The sequence below is a fragment of the Artemia franciscana genome, chromosome 3 (genome assembly GCF_032884065.1).
Source record: "Artemia franciscana chromosome 3, ASM3288406v1, whole genome shotgun sequence".
In the NCBI taxonomy this organism is placed as follows: Eukaryota; Metazoa; Arthropoda; class Branchiopoda; order Anostraca; family Artemiidae; genus Artemia; species Artemia franciscana.
The window spans coordinates 8,666,181-8,685,125 of NC_088865.1; the positions used below are offsets into that span (position 1 = coordinate 8,666,181).

The following is an 18,945-nucleotide window of genomic DNA, read 5'->3' on the forward strand; positions in this document are numbered from 1 at the left end:
ATGTTTGAAAGTACTCGAACAAATGGTAATAGCAAATTTACTGCTGATCGTGGGTTGCTTATTGAGGGTAGAAACTCTCAGATATAATAAATAGGGTGCTCATTCACCCCCCTCTCCTCGCCTTGTCAGAACAGGGGTGTTGGGCTCCCAGCGCACTGTATCAATTTCAACGGATACTGTGTTTTTGCTTCTTTTTTTTTACCTTTTTACTTTTTATAGTTTCGTAAGAAGTCACTCATATAAAATAATGAAAGCATTCATTATGTTTCAAGCGTTTTGATCTATTGTTTCAATATAAAAATGTTCGTGTATAACCGTTCAAACCTTCGCTATCTAAATTTAGCATCTTGTCCCTTCCCCTTGTTCCTTTTGGTCACTGCCTTCTATTAAATTTACTTTCTGATTTGCGACATATTTATTTTTAGCATCAGGAAAATCAACGCGATCCAATTTTTCCTCAAGTAAGCCAAATTCAAAAGCCATCAGCTGTCGTACAGCCTAGTCCTCAGCCAAACGTGATTGTTGTTGATACGAGTGAGATGACCAAAAATGATCAGCAAGGTAATTCTTTATTGTTTCTTCATACTGAAAAATATGCCCTCTCCCCCTCACGAGTCGTGTACATTCCTGATGTTCGTCCTTTCACTCAGACACTCTTTTTACTATTATTTAAAAAATATCCAGCCCTTTTCCCTCATGAGTCATGTACATCCCAACCCACTCAGACTTTTTTTTCACTCAGACTTTCTTCTTCTTTTTCACTAGCATTTAAGTTTTTACAATTGAAAGTGAGGAACAACATTAAGAATTAAAACGAACTGAAATTATTACGTAAATGAGGGGGGTTTACACCCTCTTCAATAACTTGCTCTTTACGCTAAAGTTTGACTTATAGTTCCAATCATTTAAGAATTATTCTTGAAACACAAGGGCTGTTTAACTAGAATAATAAGCTGTTTCAAAATTTCTAAAAAAAAAGCTTTGACGTAACGTAAAGAGCAAGTTATTGAGGAATGGCAACTCCCCTCTTATACACAATAACTTCTGTTCACTTTAAGCTTTAATGTTGCCCCTTACTTTTAGTTGAAAATATTGTTGTTTTTTTATTTAATATCTAATCGTTCTTTAAATAGTGCCGGGGAATCTGGCTCCCCCTCCATGGAAAGATCCTCCCAAGTACCCCTCCCCCCCGAAAAATGTCTGTATACCGCCCAATAACCAATAGTATATGCAAACAGTGGACAAAGCTCATAGCTTTCAGCCCTTCCCCGGGGGACTGTGGGGGGTTAATTCATCTTCAAAGACGTGTTTATTAGATCTTTCGACTGTGCTGAACAAAATGTCAGACTCCAAATTTTGATCGAAAAACTGAGGGGGAGAAAGGGGTGTAGGGGAGAATTAGCGGCCCTCCAGTATTTTTGGTCTCTTCGAAAGAACATTAGAACTTTTTTATTTCCGATCAAATGAGCCCCCTCGCGATCTTCTAGGATCACTGGTTCGATACGATCACCCTTGGGGAATAAAACAACAAATAGACACGCATCCGTGATCATTCTTTTGTCTTAGACTGCAAAGTTTCACAGTTTTGTGTATATGAACCTCTTGGAACCTCTACAGTAGGATTCTCGGATAAGTTAAATCTAATGGTGTGATTTTCATTAAGACCACTTGATGTTTTGAGGGTGTTTCTCCCCTTTTTCAAAATCGGGCAAATATTCTCGGAATCTTAACTTTTGATTCAGTTTCGGTTACTATTGAGCCGCATCGCTTCGTGCTTACAGTTTGTTACCACGAGCTGTTTGATTATTTAATAAAATCTCATCTCCTTTCTCCTCATGAGTCTTGTACATCACTCTGAATTTCTTATTTTTGTTTATTATGTACTATTATTATTTGCCTTTAGATGACAATTTTTTTCAACACTTAATTTCTTTTCTTTTTTCTATTTTGCAACATCACGGTGCCATTAAATTCGTAAAATCAGATGGATATTGCCTAAAAACAAGGATTAAGGCCAAAAAAGAAGGATTAAAGAAAAGGAAAATCTGATATAAAAATCTGTTTGATTTACAAATTAAGACTTAACAGTAGAATCTTTTTTGAAAACCAGTTTTTTTTTCCTATTATCAGCAAAATATGCAATGTCAGCAACTTTTTTCGATTATCATCACCCAATATCAACAAAATCCTTGATTTTGCCGATTTTTCCTTGGATTTATTATCCTCTTACAAGAATATTTTAGTCAAAACTTTTCAATCTCATTTAAATTTTTTTTTATATACGAATGTTAATTGGTTCTTTTGAAAAAAAAATAACTTGCGTACATCTCTGTCGTATAATCATAATAATTATTATATTTTTTTTATTATTTTAATTTATCTTTAATTTATTTTCTTATTTTTACTGTTTTAGCCAAAGAGTATGTGAACTTATAAGAGCAGAAAATAGTACAAATTTCAAAAAGAACAATTAATAACACCATCTGGCTTTTGGTGATTTTTTTTTTCTTTTTCATTTTACCTTAAACTACCGCATCCATATATTTTCAAATATTTTAGTGATAGGTAAAAGTAATAGAAGCAGAATTATATCGCTAGTAGGCCTACCAGCTTAAATTCAACAAGCCTGCTTAATCTTCCTAATTTTTTCACAATCTAGCCTAGACCTACTATAGTAGATTGGGTTTTGACTTAAAATAGTTTTTGAAAATAATCTAAAGCTGATTAATTATTCCTTACAGAGAAGTTTCAGCTGTAATTCTATTTATTTCCGGAATTAAATATATAATAATATATGATTTTTTTTTATAATTATGAATTTCCTATTTTGTAGTGAAGTCTCCAGACGCTGCACTGTCAGTGGTGCTAGCAATTTTTAATCTCTTTTGTCCCATAATAAATTTCCAAAAGCTCCACCTCTAACAAGTTTCCCGTCCTTTTTGATTTGAGACATCCTTAATTTTGAGATTCCAGAAGGTTATTTCCTATAATATTGACTAATACCAAAAAATGTTGGCTGGGGTTTTTACTTCAACTGAGCGCATCTATATAGATTGAGTCGCTAGCATTTTATGTTTAGTTTACTTTTTTATTCAACTGAGCTACTCCGTATTGGTTAAGTGTTACACTACCATAAACATAAGATATTAAATAATTTTAACAAAGTAAACAAACTATCTACAACTAAGAATATTTACTTTGTCTTCATTTACATTTTTTTTTTTTTTTTTGTAAATTAACTGGAATTAACTTCGTGTTTTAACTAAGCTACTCCGTATTGGTTAAGTGGAACACTACCATGAATTTAGATTGTAGGCTAATATGAATATTAAAGAAATAAAAATTCTACCAATCAGGATATTTACTTTGTTCCCTTCATTTCTAAAAGTGTTTATTTGTTTATGTTTTTTTCTTTTTGTCAGACTTATTTGTATGGATAATTAGAAACTAAATAAAATTACCCCCCTCCCCTCAAAAGAACATATTTCTGGTCACTTCCTGCTGAACACTAAACCCCAAACGTAACCATTAAAAAGTCCCCTCAAGATGATTTGCATAGTATAATCCAGTGGTGTAATTTTGTCAAAATCCTGAAGAGGGCGGGATGGGAGCAAAATTGGAGCCAGTTTTCCCAAATCAAGTGAAAATGACAATGAAAAATGAAAAATGAGCCATATAGTTATTTTAAAAAAATTTTTTAGTGAAGTTATTAAAAAAAAATAAAAAAGTTTTTTTAACTTAAAGTAAGGAGCGTCATTAAAACTTAAAAAGAACAGAAATTACTCTGTTTATGAAAAGGGCTTTTCCTCCTCAACGCCCCGCTCTTTACACTAGAGTTTGGCTCTTTCTCTAAATTCTACTTTTAAAATTAGTAAAAAACTTTAGCGAAAGAGTGGGGCGTTGAGGAGGAAAAGCACTTTTCATATACGGAGTAATTTCTGTTCGTTTTAAGTTTTAATGTCGCTCCTTACTTTTAGTTAAAAAACTTGTTTTTTTTATTCAATTTCTGGATGTTTTTGGATTAGTGCATGTTTTGATCTTGGCTCACCTTAATTTTTTTGACTAAATGGCTTTCTCATAGTTTTAATCGAAAGATTTTGAGAAAAAGGAGCGAGGGAGTAGGCATAGTTGCCCTCCAATTTTTTGATTGCTTAAAAGGGCAACTAATACTTTTAACTCTTACGAACGTTTTCATTAGTAAAAATATACGTAACTTACGAAATAACTTACGTAACGAACCTCCATATTCGTATGTTTTTATTTCTTATATGAGGGGGTTCATCCTCTCGTCAACACCCCGCTCTTTACACTAAAGCTTAAATTTTGTCCCAATTCCTTAAGAATGACCCTTGAATCACAAAGGCCGTGGAATGAATAAATACTTTAGCGTAAAGAGCGTGGAATTAAGAGGAAATAAACGTTTTAATGATGCTCCTTACTTTCAGTTGAAAAAACTTTTCGTATTTATTTTTCATTTTTTTTTTTTAATAATGCTAGAAAATCCTGCGCCCCCTCATTGAAATTCTCTTCCCCCATGACAAATTCCTCCATGGAAAGATCCTCCCACGTACCCCCCCCATCAAATTCTCCCCACCCCCCAAACCAAAAAAAATTTCCGTGAAAACGTCTCTGCACTTCCCAATAGCCAGTACTATATGTAATGTAGCAGCTCCCACGGGGACTGTGGGTGAGTGAGTCGTCTGCAAAGACATAGCTATTAGGTTTTTCGACTATGGTGAATAAAATGGCTATCTCAGAATTTGGATCTGGTGACTTTGGGAAAAAATGAGCGTGGGAGGGAGCCTAGGTGCCCTCCAATATTTTTGGTCACTTAAAAGGGGCACTAGAGCTTTTAATTTCCGTTAGAATGAGCCCTCTTGCGACATTCTAGGACCACTGAGTCGATGCGATCACCCCTGGGAAAAAACAACAACAAATAAACACGCATCCGCGATCCGTCTTCTGGCAAATTATGTGAAATTCTCCATTTTTGTAGATACAAGCTTGAGACTTCGATGATAGGGTTCTCTGATACGCTGAATCTGATGGTGTAGTTTTCGTTAAGATTCTATGACTTTTAGGGGGTGTTTCCCTCTATTTCCTAAAATGAGACAAATTTTCTCAGGCTCGTAACTTTTGATGGATAAGACTAATCTTGATGAACTTATATATTTAAAATCTGCATTAAAATGCGATTCTTTTGATGTAACCATTGGTATCAAAATTCCATTTTTTAGAGTTTTGGTTACTATTGAGCCGGGTCGCTCCTTACTACAGTTCGTTACCATGAACTGTTTGATACTAAATGTAAAGATATACTAAAGAAAACTAACCCGTTTATCTGAATGCTTGAATTATGCAGGTTCTTCTTAGTTTTGACAAGATTTCTGAAGCTACTAAATTTTAGCTGGAAAGGGGGGCAAATCGAAGTCTGGGAGGGGTAATGACCCCCTCTTTCCCATAGCAGATTACGCCCCTGCTATTATCATAACTCTCGGTTGGACCCCTAGATCTAATTAATCTGTTGTTAGTCTTCTGGATTTAATCCATTTGGCATCTTAACAAGTTTTATACATAATAGTTTTATTATTTCATTGGGATCACTTAAATGTTTTTTTTTTTTCGTTTTTTTTACAACGTTTTTGTGGGTAAAAAAGCAATGATAGTAATTGGTAAAACGTCATTTGGTCAATTTGCTTGTTGTATAAAACACAGTTTTACTGCTATTACTACTAGTAACACATTGCAGCTCCAGGCCACCACAATTGCATTTACGAGAGGCCAACCAATTTTATGCATGATGATTTTATTATTTCGTTTTAGCATCACTTATGACTTTTTTTTTTTTGATTTTTTTTTTTTTTTTTTTTTTTTTTTTTTTTTTTTTTTTTTTTTTTTTTTTTTTATTGACAATATTTCTGTGGTTAAAGAAGTAACTACTAGTACTAGTAACTCATTGCAGCTCCAGGAAACCAGAGACCAACCAGTTTGGCAGCTTTACCAAATGTATGCATGAGGGTTTAATTATTTTGTTAGCACTATAACATTTCTATATATATTTTGTAGCGCTATAACATCTTTATGACACAGAATATTACATTATATGAAAAAAAACAAGCTTGATCAATTGTACCGGTCTTTTATCTAAAAAAAAACTAATCAAACTACCTTAAAACTGTAAAGATGAATATGTAGAAAGATATTAAATATTGTCAGCTTTTGAACTCCCTGATTATTTAGTTCTTTTTTGGCGAGGCAACTTTAGTTCCCACTGTAAATGATGTACCAGAGTTTTTTAAGGTGGCAGTTGAAATAAAAAAAAAAAAAAAACATGCATAAGAACCTCGCTTTAAGTAGAGACAGCCTATAAGAAATCTTCAAAGGAAACAACCCAAGGCTCGGTAATCGGTTTTGATACCTGTTTTAATTGCGATAAACATGCTTCAGAAATTTGAAAGAAATGCAATTTTTTACTTTTGTCTCTGAGAAGATCTTATAAAAAGTTTGATATCCGTAGAGTCTGGCAAAAAATAAAAATTAAAAGAAAAACGGAGCGAAAAGACAAAGTAGATCTGTTGGCAAGGACCTCTGCCAAGCCGTTCTTAGCGTTCAACAAAAAAAGGGGGGGAACCGAAGTAAAGAAAGTGAAATATAAAACAAGGAAAAACACAAACCTTTTGAAGTAAGCTGTGACGAGACAGAAAAAAGAGAGAGAGGGAAGGAAAAATTTGAAATATAAAACAAGAAAAAAAATCCACACCTCTTCAAGTAAGCTGTAAGAGACAGAGTAAAAGAGTGGAAGCAAAAACCAAAACAAATGAAAAACCAATCAAAAATCAGATCGGGCAAAAATTCTATCCCTAGTAATTAACTTAGCCTGTTTAGTCACGTAAATTGGGCATATAAAAATATCCCCAGTAAGCCAACCAGAAATAATAAAAAAAAAACAACGAAAAGCGTTGAAGTACTGCTCTATTTGGTGAAGGAATTTGGGTTATTTCGCAAATAATTTAATCACAATTGCACACTTTACTTGCACGGGCAATTAAAGTTTTATATCGTCAGTTAACATTTTTACAACTAGCTTATGATTGTTTTTATTTTTATTTTGTTATTTATTGACAACATTTTTGTGGTTAAAGAAGTAATAATAATAATTGCCAAAACGTCATTTGGTCAATTGGCTTTTTGTATAAAACAGATACTTTGACTGCTGCTACTGCTAGTTAGTCATTGCAGCCCCATGCCACCATAGCTGCAGTTACCAGAGGCCAACCAATTTTATGCATGATGATTTTATTATTTTGTCCGCATCACTTACTTACGATTGTTTTGGTTTGTGTTCCTTGTTCTGTTTGTTTGTGAACCGGAACTTCGTGTATGGCAAAGGACAGCCGAACTGCGTCAACTAAAAGCCAGCTTCTAGTCTTGTATGAAAAACAGTGTGAAGATTCGCTAAATCTGTATCCCTTTTAGGGCGTCAAAATGATGGAACCACTGCCACTAAAAAGAAGAAGAAGAAGAAAAGTGGCAAGAAAACTTCTGATCAGCCAGGTGAAGAAACATGGGGTAGGTCAAACGCAGATTTGTAAATTCTCAATCATGACTCGTCTTTGAAACTCAAAGAAATCGAATTTGAAAGTTCGACCGTATTTATTTTCTAACTAAAACTATTTTATACAATTTTGTACTATGTTTTCAGTCGAAGATTAAAAGATTTTGTCAACTATATTTGTTTCGGTAGCTTTTTCCCCCCGAGTTAGTGTAAATTTTTGGCCCTTGGGATTCTTGTCTGCGGCCAAAGGTATGTCTCTTTCAAATTACGATTCCTTTGACACGGCGAGTAGGTAACTAATTTGATATTATTAATGTAAAATTTTAAGTATGAAATGTTGAAACAGTTCTGTATTATAAATAGACAGAGAATAAAAGGTTTTCTAGAGGGGTTCTCATACTTAAAATAAAAATAAAAAGGCCATTTTTAGACCTGAAATTTTTGCTCTTTTACCTTTTAATGTGTTTAAAAAAACAAGTCTAAGACTAGATCTTAGGTAATTTTTAAGGAATTTATCCCTCCCTCTACTTCCCCCTCGGTCGTATGCGTTAGGTGCCAATCCGAGGAACCTACATGAAATCACAATAAAGATAGATGTACGCACGTCCATCTCTTATAAGATTGTGCGCGATGACTTTTTCTGGGAAGAAAGTTAACCACTTGTTGGGAGAGAATTAAAATGCTTAAACTGCTTAGTCTCAAAGTTCAGTCGAAATATACATCTAAGTTACCAAAATATCGTAGAATTTTGTTAGTTTTAACTTCGCCATATAACTAGAAACATTAGAGGGCTGTGTTAATAATTTGATGGATTTTTCAAATTTTCTGAACTCACACAAGGTAATGCCTAAATCATAAGTACTTCCATCAATTAATGTGTGGGTATTTTTATACACCATTTAAACCTCCCTCCTTTCTTTCGAATCCCTCAAAGGTTAACAGTTGTACAAGCTCTTATTTTACAACCTCTTCCCACCATATTTGATGACGTTGCCTGGCCGACTTAAATGAAAATAATATTCATTTCCGAAAATCTCTCAAACTTTTTGACTATCGAGATTTTTCAAAGTACAGAGGAAGGATTAGAGTTGGACAGGAAGGGGGGGGGGTATTAGCCTAATTGTCGCTGAGTAATATGGGCAAATTAAAGAAATAAGTGATTTCACTTATTGTGGTATACATGTGTTTTTTTTTTGCTATATTTTTTTTTTCATATGCCTTATTTGCTAGTGTTGTGTAAATGTAGTCTGGTCCATTAGGAGCAGAGTTTTGGTGTTGGACAGAGTAACTGTGTTAATTCGCGGAAGGGGAATCTAGGAAGGGAAATTCACGGGATTCAAATCTAGGAATGCAAATTTTTGTTGCTTTTTTCAATTTTTTTAACGAAAATACTAAAAAAAACCTTTTAATGAAAAACAATGGAAATACATTTTTTGTTTTAATCTAGGGAATGGGGTAAACAAAAATCTTAGAGGGGAAATACCCCTCCCCCTTTAATCTATCCCACTTGGGACAGATAATGTGTAAGTGATACAAGTGCAGTCCCAAGCTGGTTTTTAAGAGAATAAGCGATTTCCATCCAACTATACCTCGGCAAATCCCAAAACTGCCTGTGTTCCTTAGTTTTAATCAAAGCAGTCTGTGACAAATCCACAGTCTTTTTAAATGGCTTTGTTTAAGTTGGTCTGTTTAAATCAGTGAAGTGCATTGTGTTAGGATCGAATCTTGTCAGCAGCATATCACCCACTTCCGTGGTCCGACTGAACTGAAAGTTACGTACGAATTGATTTACTGTTTAAAACATGCCAGCATGCTCATAACCCCTCAACAAAGGAATGTAGTTTTGGAATCGAATACATGTTCTGATCGGAGCTATTACTCTGTGATTGGTTGTTTTGAAAGAGAGATCATTTTGGTTTTCATGGGCTTTCTGAAAGCTTTCGATTCAGTCCTTCATGGAGCAATGTGGAAGATTCTTTGGTTTTATGCAATCCTTGTAAAAGTTATAAAAATGATCAAAGCTCTGTACGGAGGACGGTTGTGTGTAATAGAGACTAAAAAGGGATAATCGGAACAGTTTACTGTTGGATGCAAGGATGCCTCGTATCAATAATCGTATTTGCCATAATCATACTCCTCGCTTTGAGATCTTGTAATGTCTGTGGTGGGGTACAGATAAACCCTCAGAGATAACTTAATGACTTGGACTTTGTCGATGACATAGCTCTTTCTGCTGATTTCGCAGAAAATATGCAACGGAACATAGAGGAGGTAGCTTCAGAAGCCTCCCGAAGAGGCCTGCAGATCAGTGTAGGCCTGCAGAGGCCGAAGGGGCCTGCGGAAGACCAAGGCAATGTCCAACGGCGCTATCACTTCGCTGATTGTAGATCTAAAACTTGGGAAAATTGAAATTGAAGAAGTCAGTCGATTCAAGTATGCTCTAGGTAGTACTCTCAATCAAAACAGCAGTTGCGATAGAGAGACAGAGTTGCCACCCAGTGTGAAAAAAATCACCAGATTTTAGTGATTTTTTGGGTGATTTAGTGATTTTTTTCAATAATCTAATGATTTATGTACTGATTTAGTTATTTTTTGTTTAGACAATATAAAATATCACTAGAAATAAGGATAAATCACTAAGGGTGGCAACCCTGTAAAGAGATCATCCTCCGAACTGTATGTGAAGCTGCAGTATTCTGTCAATTAAATAGCGTTTGGAGATTTAGTGAGTACTCTCTGAAATTTAAACTTTGCGTGTTCAACAGCAATGTAATGTCCATATTTATATATGGATGCGAATCCTGGAGCCTGTCTAGAGCTGTAAAGGAAAGGCTATTTGGATTTGAGAACAATTGCCTTTGAAGAATACTTGTGATTAACTGGGCTGATAGTTTCTTACCAAGCAACCTGAAATAATCGATGAAGTCTGATTGGAAGGCGAAGATACTGGGGATGACTTCCCTGTATCGTTTGGTACTGGAAATGCGGTAGACAACGAACCACTATTGGTCGTTCCTTGAAGGTGAGGCAAGAGTTATAGGATCGTCCCTTAATGAGCTGTGGTCTCTGGCTCAAGCTCCTCTGACGTCGAGGTCAACCATTCCTGCCCTGTGCGCCACTAGGCGTCGGAGGATCTAAGTATAAGTAAGTTTGAAAGAAAGTAGGCAGGATCACTTTAAAAGGTTGTGTAGGCAAATCAACACCTTTTTAGTTTTAAATTAGCTTGATGACTTTATCAGAAACTGACAAGAGTGGATTTGTCTGCATTTGAACAAGGCAAGGTAGGGATTAAAACCCTAAGCCCACTGACAGTGTAGGGCCTCGTCACTTCATTAGCAGAGTCAAAAATGTCAAAGGAAAACGGAAAAGCAGTGTTTATTTTGTTATATTATAGGATTAAATTCTCTGTAAGTGATAACCAATCAGGTTCTTTTTTTAAGAATTTAAAGTTTAATCTAGTCTGCAAAAAGTAGGCCAATGTTTGCTTGGAAAAATATTGGCAGGTTGAGTAGGCTAGATGACATAAACTGGTAGACCTACTGACGACAATTCTGGTTTCTTTCCCCTCCCCTAGAATTATCAGAAGACACAAGTATGCATTAGTTTAGGGGAGGCTGAAAGAAACGAAAAAATGGCCAAATGTTATATGGTGTTGGTTTTTTCTTCTTTTTTTTACATTGGCTCCAGATTTTACTCATATACGTTTGCCACTATCTTTGTTTCTACTCATGAAGTAAAAACAAAAAAATACGGCCTTATCTCCAAATAAACAAAAAGAATAAAGAAAACTTGTTTAGGGTAAATCTGTTAGAACTTTTTTTCCTGATAAAAAGAAATACTTTTTAGTTTTTAGTACATTCGGAGGTTAAAAAAAATGTTCGAAAAATAATTATGCAATCCTTTTTTCTCTCTCCTGGGTAATGCTCTACTGTCTGGTGATAAGACGGAAAAACTCGTCTACCCCGCTGTTCAAAGTTTCTCCTTTTACCATCCTTCAAGAAACTCTGAACACTTTCAAGTCTTTCTATCAAACAGTTCGTGGTAACGAACTGTAGTAAGGAGCGACCCGGCTCAATAGTAACCAAAACTACAAAAAAATGGAATTTTGATACCAATAGCTGCATCAAAAGAATTGCATTTTAATGCTGATTTTAAATATATAAGTTTCATCAAGTTTAGTCTTACCTATCAAAAGTTATGAGCCTGAGAAAATTTGCGTTATTTTAGAAAATAGGAGGAAACGCACCCTAGAAGTCATAGAATCTTAACGAAAATCACACCATCAGATTCAGCGTATCAGAGAACCCTACTGTTGAAGGTTTAAGCTCCTATCTACAAAAATGTGGAATTTTGTATTTTTTGCCAGAAGGCAGATCACGGATGCGTGTTTATTTGTTTTTTTGTTTGTTTTTTTTCCCCCAGGGGTGATCATATCGACTCAGTTGTCCTAGAAAGTTGCAAGAAGGCTCATTCGAACGGAAATGACAAGTTCTAGTGCCCTTTTTAAATGACCAAAAAAATTGGAGGGCACGTAGGCCCCCTCCCATGCTAATTATTTACCAAAGTCAACGGATCAAAATTCTGAGATAGCCATTTTATTCAGCGTAGTCGAAAAACCTTATAACTATGTCTTTGGGGACGACTTACTCCCCCACAGTCCCCGTGGGAGGGGCAACAAGTTACAAACTTTGACCAGTGCTTACATATAGTAATGGTTATTGGGAAGTGTACAGGCGTTTTCGGGAGGATTTTTTTGGTTTGGGGGAGGGGTTGAGAAGAGGGGGATATGCTGGGGGAACTTTCCATCGATAATTTGTCATGGGGGAAGAAAATTTCCATGAAGGGAGCGCAGGATTTACTAGCATTATTTAAAAAAAAACAATGAAAAAATAAATATGAAAAAGTTTTTTCAGCTGGAAGTAAGGAACAGCATTAAAACTTAAAACAAACAGAAATTATTACCCATATGAGGGGCTCACCTCCTCCTAATACCTCGCTCTTTACGCTAAAGTATTTTTAGTAATTTCAACTATTTATTCTACGGCTTTTGTGATTCAGGGGTCATTCTTAATGAATTGGGACAAAATTTAAGCTTTAGTGTAAAGAGCGAGGTACTGACGAGGGGGCGAACCCCCTCATATATGTAATAAAAACATGAGAATACAAAAGTTCTTTACGTAAGCTAATTTATAACTTACGTAAATCTTTTACTAATAAAAAGATTCGTAAAAAATTTCTAGTTGCCTTTTTAATTAGCCAAAAAATCGGAGGGCAACTAGGCTTCCTCCCCCGCTCTTTTTTTCTCAAAATCATTCGATCGAAATTATCAGAAAGCCATTTAGCAAAAAAAAATGCAAATTTCGTTTTAATTATTCCTCTGCGGAGAGCCAAAATCAAAACATGCATTGATTCAAAAACGTTTAGAAATTAAATAACAAAAAAAACAATTTTTTTTAACTGAAAGTAAGGAGCGATATTAAAACTTACAACGAACAGAAATTACTTCGTATATGAAAGAGCTGCTTCCTCATCAACACCCCGCTCTTTACGCTAAAGTTTTTTACTGTTTTAAAAAGAAGAATTGAGAGAAAGAGTCAAACTTTAGCGTAAAGAGCGGGGCGTTGATGAGGAAGCAGCCCCTTTCATATACGAAGTAATTTCTGTTCGTTTTAAGTTTTAATGTCGCTCCTTACTTTCGGTTAAAAAAACTTGTTTTTTTATTTAATTGGAGAATAAGGCTAAAAGTAAAGAGCATAATTTAGGTCTTATTTTATGCTTGGTAAGTTTTAAGAAAATGTACGAAATAGAAGCAGTTTGCTGGGATGCAGCTCACACTTGAGTTTATGAGGGGTTTGCACAATTCCAACTTCATTAGGTGCGCTTAGTAAATGAAGTTGATACTCAAGTCCAGATTAAGTGAAGTTACAGCTTAAATACTTTCATTGGTAAAACCTAGAACCAACTACTTAATTGAAAGGAGACTCAAAAATCGAATTTAGATGCCTTTCGACTCTGAATGTAGGCGCTTGTAATCTATATTTCTCATTTATTCTCCTGGGATTGACTGACAACCAGGAAAATCACTGAACACTCAAGATGAGTAACAGAAAAAAGCTTGTGTTCGACAGCTCAACTCCCTCATATGACTTAGAGCCATCTGATTTGCAACTTCTGGTGGAAGAACTAAAAATATTTATTGAACATCCCAGTGGCAGCAGATGTAACAGCAACTTAAAAATATGACGCCGAAGACAATTCAATTAAAATAAAAATACTAATTAAAGATATGAATTAAAACATTAATATAAACTTTAGATCGAATCAGACTGATAAACCATTTAAAAGATTATAATTGGTCTGCACAATTTTTCCTGCTTAAAGTTCGGTATCTATTTAGACATGTGGCTAGATGAGGAAAAACAATGACTTTGGTTTTATAGAAGGGGGTCAGTTCCTACTGTTAATTAGCCGTATGGTAATTAGACAGTCTTACGTGGGAAGAACTATTAGATATTACATAGAGGTTACTCTTAATTCGGTATTTGACGCTTTTTGCAAAACACAAAAAAACATTTGCGGGAGTGATTCTAAAAAAAAATGTTGGGTTATTTTATAGGGATGATACCCAGAGGTCTTGAGATTTCTCTTGTAGTCCTCAAATTTTTGTTTTTGCAATTTTTACACCATGATCTGCCACCTTCCCTCCCTCACCAGCCAAAAAAAGACTGTGGTGCCCCAAGCAGCTGCCTAATTCTCACTGCTCTCTCCCTCTTTTTTTTCTTGCTTCAGTACCCCAGCAACAGTTCTCAATTGATTTAGATGCGGCTTAATTAGCAGTATATTGAAATTTTCATTCAACTTTTGCTATTTGCCACGAGAAATTTGTTCCGAATGCAGAGTCCTCTTCATTCGAGGAACCATCAGGTAAGAACTATTGTCGCTACTTGAAGTGCCTCTGATAACTTTTGACAATGCACAACTAGGATATAAATGTTAAAATACATCGAGTCGCTATTAGAGATCTAAAGGCTTTCAGTTCTTCCGGGCTTAAAGAGTAAGACAAACAAATGGAAATAGGTCTTATATGTTACTTATAGTTATATGTTACTAATTTCAGAAGTAGGTTTTTAGCTTCTAGTTATGCGTTCTCAAAATGGAGCAAGTTACGCTAGGTATTATGAGAAGCCTTCCTATATTGGTTGTCTTTTTGATTATCATCAAATTGTATCCCTTTTTTTTTACAGTATGTTAGCCATTGCTATACCTGTCTACCTTTAAAATTAGACAATATGTCTTGCTTTCTTACTGTAATTTTTATGGAACCAGACGATAATTCATGGTTCCCCCCACCAATGGAAGACCGAATGACTGATGTAGTCCAACCTGATATGTCAGCGGCAGCCCGTTCGTGAATTTTCAGCCAGTCCTTATCCCAACGACATTCGTGTCAGTGGAAGTCTCCCAAAGGATCCAGGTCATTCGTGAATGTCTGCCAGAGATTCTTCCCTGGTTGCCCGGTCTTGGTTCCCAGATCCTTTGTTCAGCTGCCTCCTCTGTTAGGACTTACAGAGAAGACCCTTAGTTTTAGACCATCGAACCTCGATGCCGGCGGAATCATTAAGGACCTCGAATCGGTTAGTAAGCCGAAGCTTAAACTCAGCTTTAATCTCTGAGCTCCGCAGTTTTGATGGATGGAATCTGTCGGCTTATAATTTTTTTGGGGGGTGGGGCGCTTAGGCTTAGCTTGAATTAATATACGAGAAGAGCGTGGCATGAGTCAGTTTCTGAGCTTGTATTTGCACCTCTGTTGGCTCTTGCATCCCGAAATGAGCTCCTCCACTATCTCCTGACAATTGTGTTGTCGATCTGGGCCAGGTTACATTGTGGTCCTTCCTGTGTTCGAATTTAATGTTAGCCAGACATAATCTATTGTATTTAGAAAGCTGTAGCAGTCTTTCGCTGTTCGAGCGTCTATTACTAATGGCATAGCGTCGAATTATCCCTTTGATATTGGTTTGCCAACCCTTGCGTTGAAGTTGCCATCGACGAACAGTATGTCATCTCCTCGGGCGGAGTCTAGAATTCTCTGTAGCTCAAGACGGAGTTTCTTGCTCTAGTACTGGCTGCCAAATGATAACAGAAGACGTAGCGACTAGATCCAGGAGGAATCCAAATCCATGGAGACTGCTTCAACCAGTCGGTCCAGAGTTGCAGGGTGTTATGTTTCTGATTCTGTGACGTCAATTGGTCTCGTAAGTGTATCGTTCAATCTAGTCTCGGAGAGGCAACAATTTGACACCATACTTCTTCATTTCATTGGCAAGGAGTATCAGGTTTGGCTCATTCTTACGACTTCTTGCGTTCCATGAAGCAACTTTAAGTTTCTTTGTGTTAATGATTCGTTCGCTTTTTAAATCAGGCATTATCTGAACCTGATCGCGTCGGGTTTCATGGACGCCCTGGTATTGATCGTGTTTTTTCAACTTTATGCATTAGTGTTTCATGGGAATTTTCTTGACCGATAAGCCTCTAAAATTCTGGCACCTCGTTCCTTTAGCCATTCTGCAGATTGATCTAGGCAACCAGCTATAAATGGGGTAGGAGGGGTTTCGAGTTAGAACCACTATACCTCCCCCTGCAGAAAAAAAAATCTGAAAAACTACACAAACATACGCACATTTTGGTTATACTATGGCTTGAAAGACTTAATAGCTGAATCCTCGACCTTCAAAATAGCATGCCCCTCCCTCCTTTAAAAGGGATTTCTCCCTCCCACCAGCTCCTGGAATCAAAGTTCTAATTCTGGTACTGGTATTTATTTTTTGCGACCCCCCCAGTAGACAATTATGTATTTGCTCCTTATTTAATTTCTTTTTTAGATGCAAACATTATATTCAAACCTAAAAAAAATCCCAAGTGAATTCTTGACCTTCAAAATAGCACACCCCTGTTGCTCTAAAAAGGATTTACTCCTTCCCACCAGCTCGTGGAATCAAAGCCCTAAGGCTCGCATGAATATCTAGTATCCCCCCTCCCCCCAATAAAGTTAGTTGCATATTTGCTTCTTTTTTTATTTTTATTTTTTAGATGCAGATAGTATATTCAAACCTAAAGAAAACCCAAGTGAATTATTCCTCCATATCATATTCGCATACACCTCCATTAATTGTACTACTACACGCTCTTTTATTTTCATAATAGTAGATACTTGTATAGACGTGCCAAAAAAGTATTTGAAATATTAAAAGAGAAGTAAAATAAATTGAAAGCCCTAAGGCTCGCATGAATATCTAGTATCCCCCCTCCCTCTAATAGAGATAGTTGCATATTTGCTTCTTTTTTTATTTTTTGTTTTTTTAGATGCAGATAGTATATTCAAACCTAAAGAAAACCCAGGTGAATCTTTTTATATTTTTTATTTATTTTAATTTTAGCTGCAGATAGTATATTCAAACCTAAAGAAAACCCAAGTGGATCTTTTTATATTTTTTATTTTTAGCTGCAGATAGTATATTCAAACCTAAAGAAAACCCAAGTGAATCTTTTTATGTTTTTTACATATTTTATTTTTAGCTGCAGATAGTATATTCAAACCTAAAGAAAACCCAAGTGAATCTTTTTTTATTTTTTGTTTTTTAGATGCAGATAGTATATTCAAACCTAAAGAAAACCCAAGTGAATCTTTTTATATTTTATATTTTTTAGATGCAGATAGTATATTCAAACCTAAGGAAAACCCAAGTGAATCTTTTTATATTTTTATTTTTTTTAGATGCAGATAGTATATTCAAACCTAAGGAAAACCCAAGTGAATTAGATGAAACGGAGCGTGAGCTGGAGGCGTTCAAACGATTCTGTTTGGATTCTCGACCGACGGATCCAAGTACAAAGTTAAAGGTCAATCTGAACGTTAAAGATATTTTTGCCCGTACAAAAAATGGGAATTTTTAAGACTTGTGATACTTTTATAATTTCTCTTCAAAGTCAATTGTGTCAATAAAGTTTTTCTTAAGATACCTTACTATTGAAGGATAGTATTTTATTTCTTTGTTTATTGAATTAATAAGCAGATTTATTTTTACCTTTTTTAGGATTGGGAGGCTTTTTAAAGAAAAATGCTGTGTTATACTAAGTTATTCTGGGGAAGTTCGTAATTTTCAAGCATGGTATAGAATATACCATTGGCGGGTCTACTTATGCACATCTACTGAGAGGTGTACAGAACTAGGAAGTATAGAAAATCGACTATTTGATATGTTTTTTTTCCTAAACATCGATAATTTAAATTATGACCTTTCTCTCTCGCTAAAAAAATATGTAGAAAACATGTAGAAATATGCAAAAGACGAAAATTTGACTTGCAATAATACTTTTGGAGTATCACCCTCCCATCTCTCTTTGGAAAAGCTTATAATTCCCCCAATCCTAAGATTTAGGATATGTGTATCTGTAGATTATGGATAAACCGGATATTTGTCAGATTTTGTTTGTAGAGATTAAAATACATGAATATGCAGAGGACACTAAATAATTCAACTTGCGCAAATGGAAGATAAGCTCGAATACTTTGTAATGAAATAAAATAATTTTTATCCTTGTACATATAAAAGGTATGAACAATCTATTTAAGAAAAATGCATAAAGCTGATGAGACACAATGGTATGAGGAAAAAAAAACAACAAAAAAATAACCTCAAAACAACTTCTACCAGCTCCACTTGCAAACAGATTCAGTTATAATGCTTTTTAGCTTTTTCTAAAAGGACAATTTGGTAAATCCTCAAGTTTATCCGAAGAATATTTATTTTCTATTAATAGGATCATAGGCATGGGCATTATGTTTTTTTTTTTTTTTTTTTTTTTTTTAGACCTCAAAACAACTTCAAAACAACAAAGGAGTTGTCTTAGAAAATTTAAAAGGGCTAGTGCCCTTTTTAATAGTTGAAAGTGATTGCAGGGCAGCAAACACAAGTCCCACGCCCACCATTTCCCGAAATATATCCAATCACAATTTTGAGATAGCCATTTTGTACAGTGTAGTTAAAAGGTCTGCAAATTATCTCTCTGAGGATGAAAGCCCTCAGGGCAAGGGTTGTAAGTTTTGTAATTAGTGCATTATGAAATCGGTGCCAAATACAAAATTTCATTGCTAAGCAGAGTACATGTGACAGAATTTTCATATTTTGGATTAGTCCTTCTGGTTTGTTTAAATATTTGTGTTAGTTTAGTTTGCATTTTAGAAGAAAAAAATTTTGAATTTTGGACAAGTAGAAACAAGGCCTTCGACCATGTCATCGTCAAACATCTGCTTGAAATATTCAATAGGGTTTGGAATTTCTAGCGAAGGGGGAGGAAGAGAAGACTACCAGGTTACATCAGGTGATTCAAAA

The 18,945-nt window shown here is 35.3% G+C and overlaps 1 protein-coding gene across 3 annotated transcripts in view; it reads left to right on the top strand.

The window, feature by feature from the left end:
* The window catches only part of LOC136024841 (uncharacterized), a 112,568-nt gene extending 94,997 nt beyond the window's left edge, over window positions 1–17,571 (top strand). For 2 of the 3 annotated variants that reach the window (XM_065700332.1, XM_065700333.1), the window contains exons 18-20: window positions 426–561; window positions 7,477–7,569; window positions 17,328–17,571. In XM_065700332.1, coding sequence (XP_065556404.1) covers window positions 426–561; window positions 7,477–7,569; window positions 17,328–17,506 — 408 coding nt within the window. In that variant the 3' untranslated portion in view covers window positions 17,507–17,571. Of the gene's footprint in view, window positions 1–425; window positions 562–7,476; window positions 7,570–16,642; window positions 16,816–17,327 lie in introns of those variants that run through there. The other variant, XM_065700334.1, reaches the window with a different exon arrangement.
* Window positions 17,572–18,945: the final 1,374 nt, after the last annotated feature.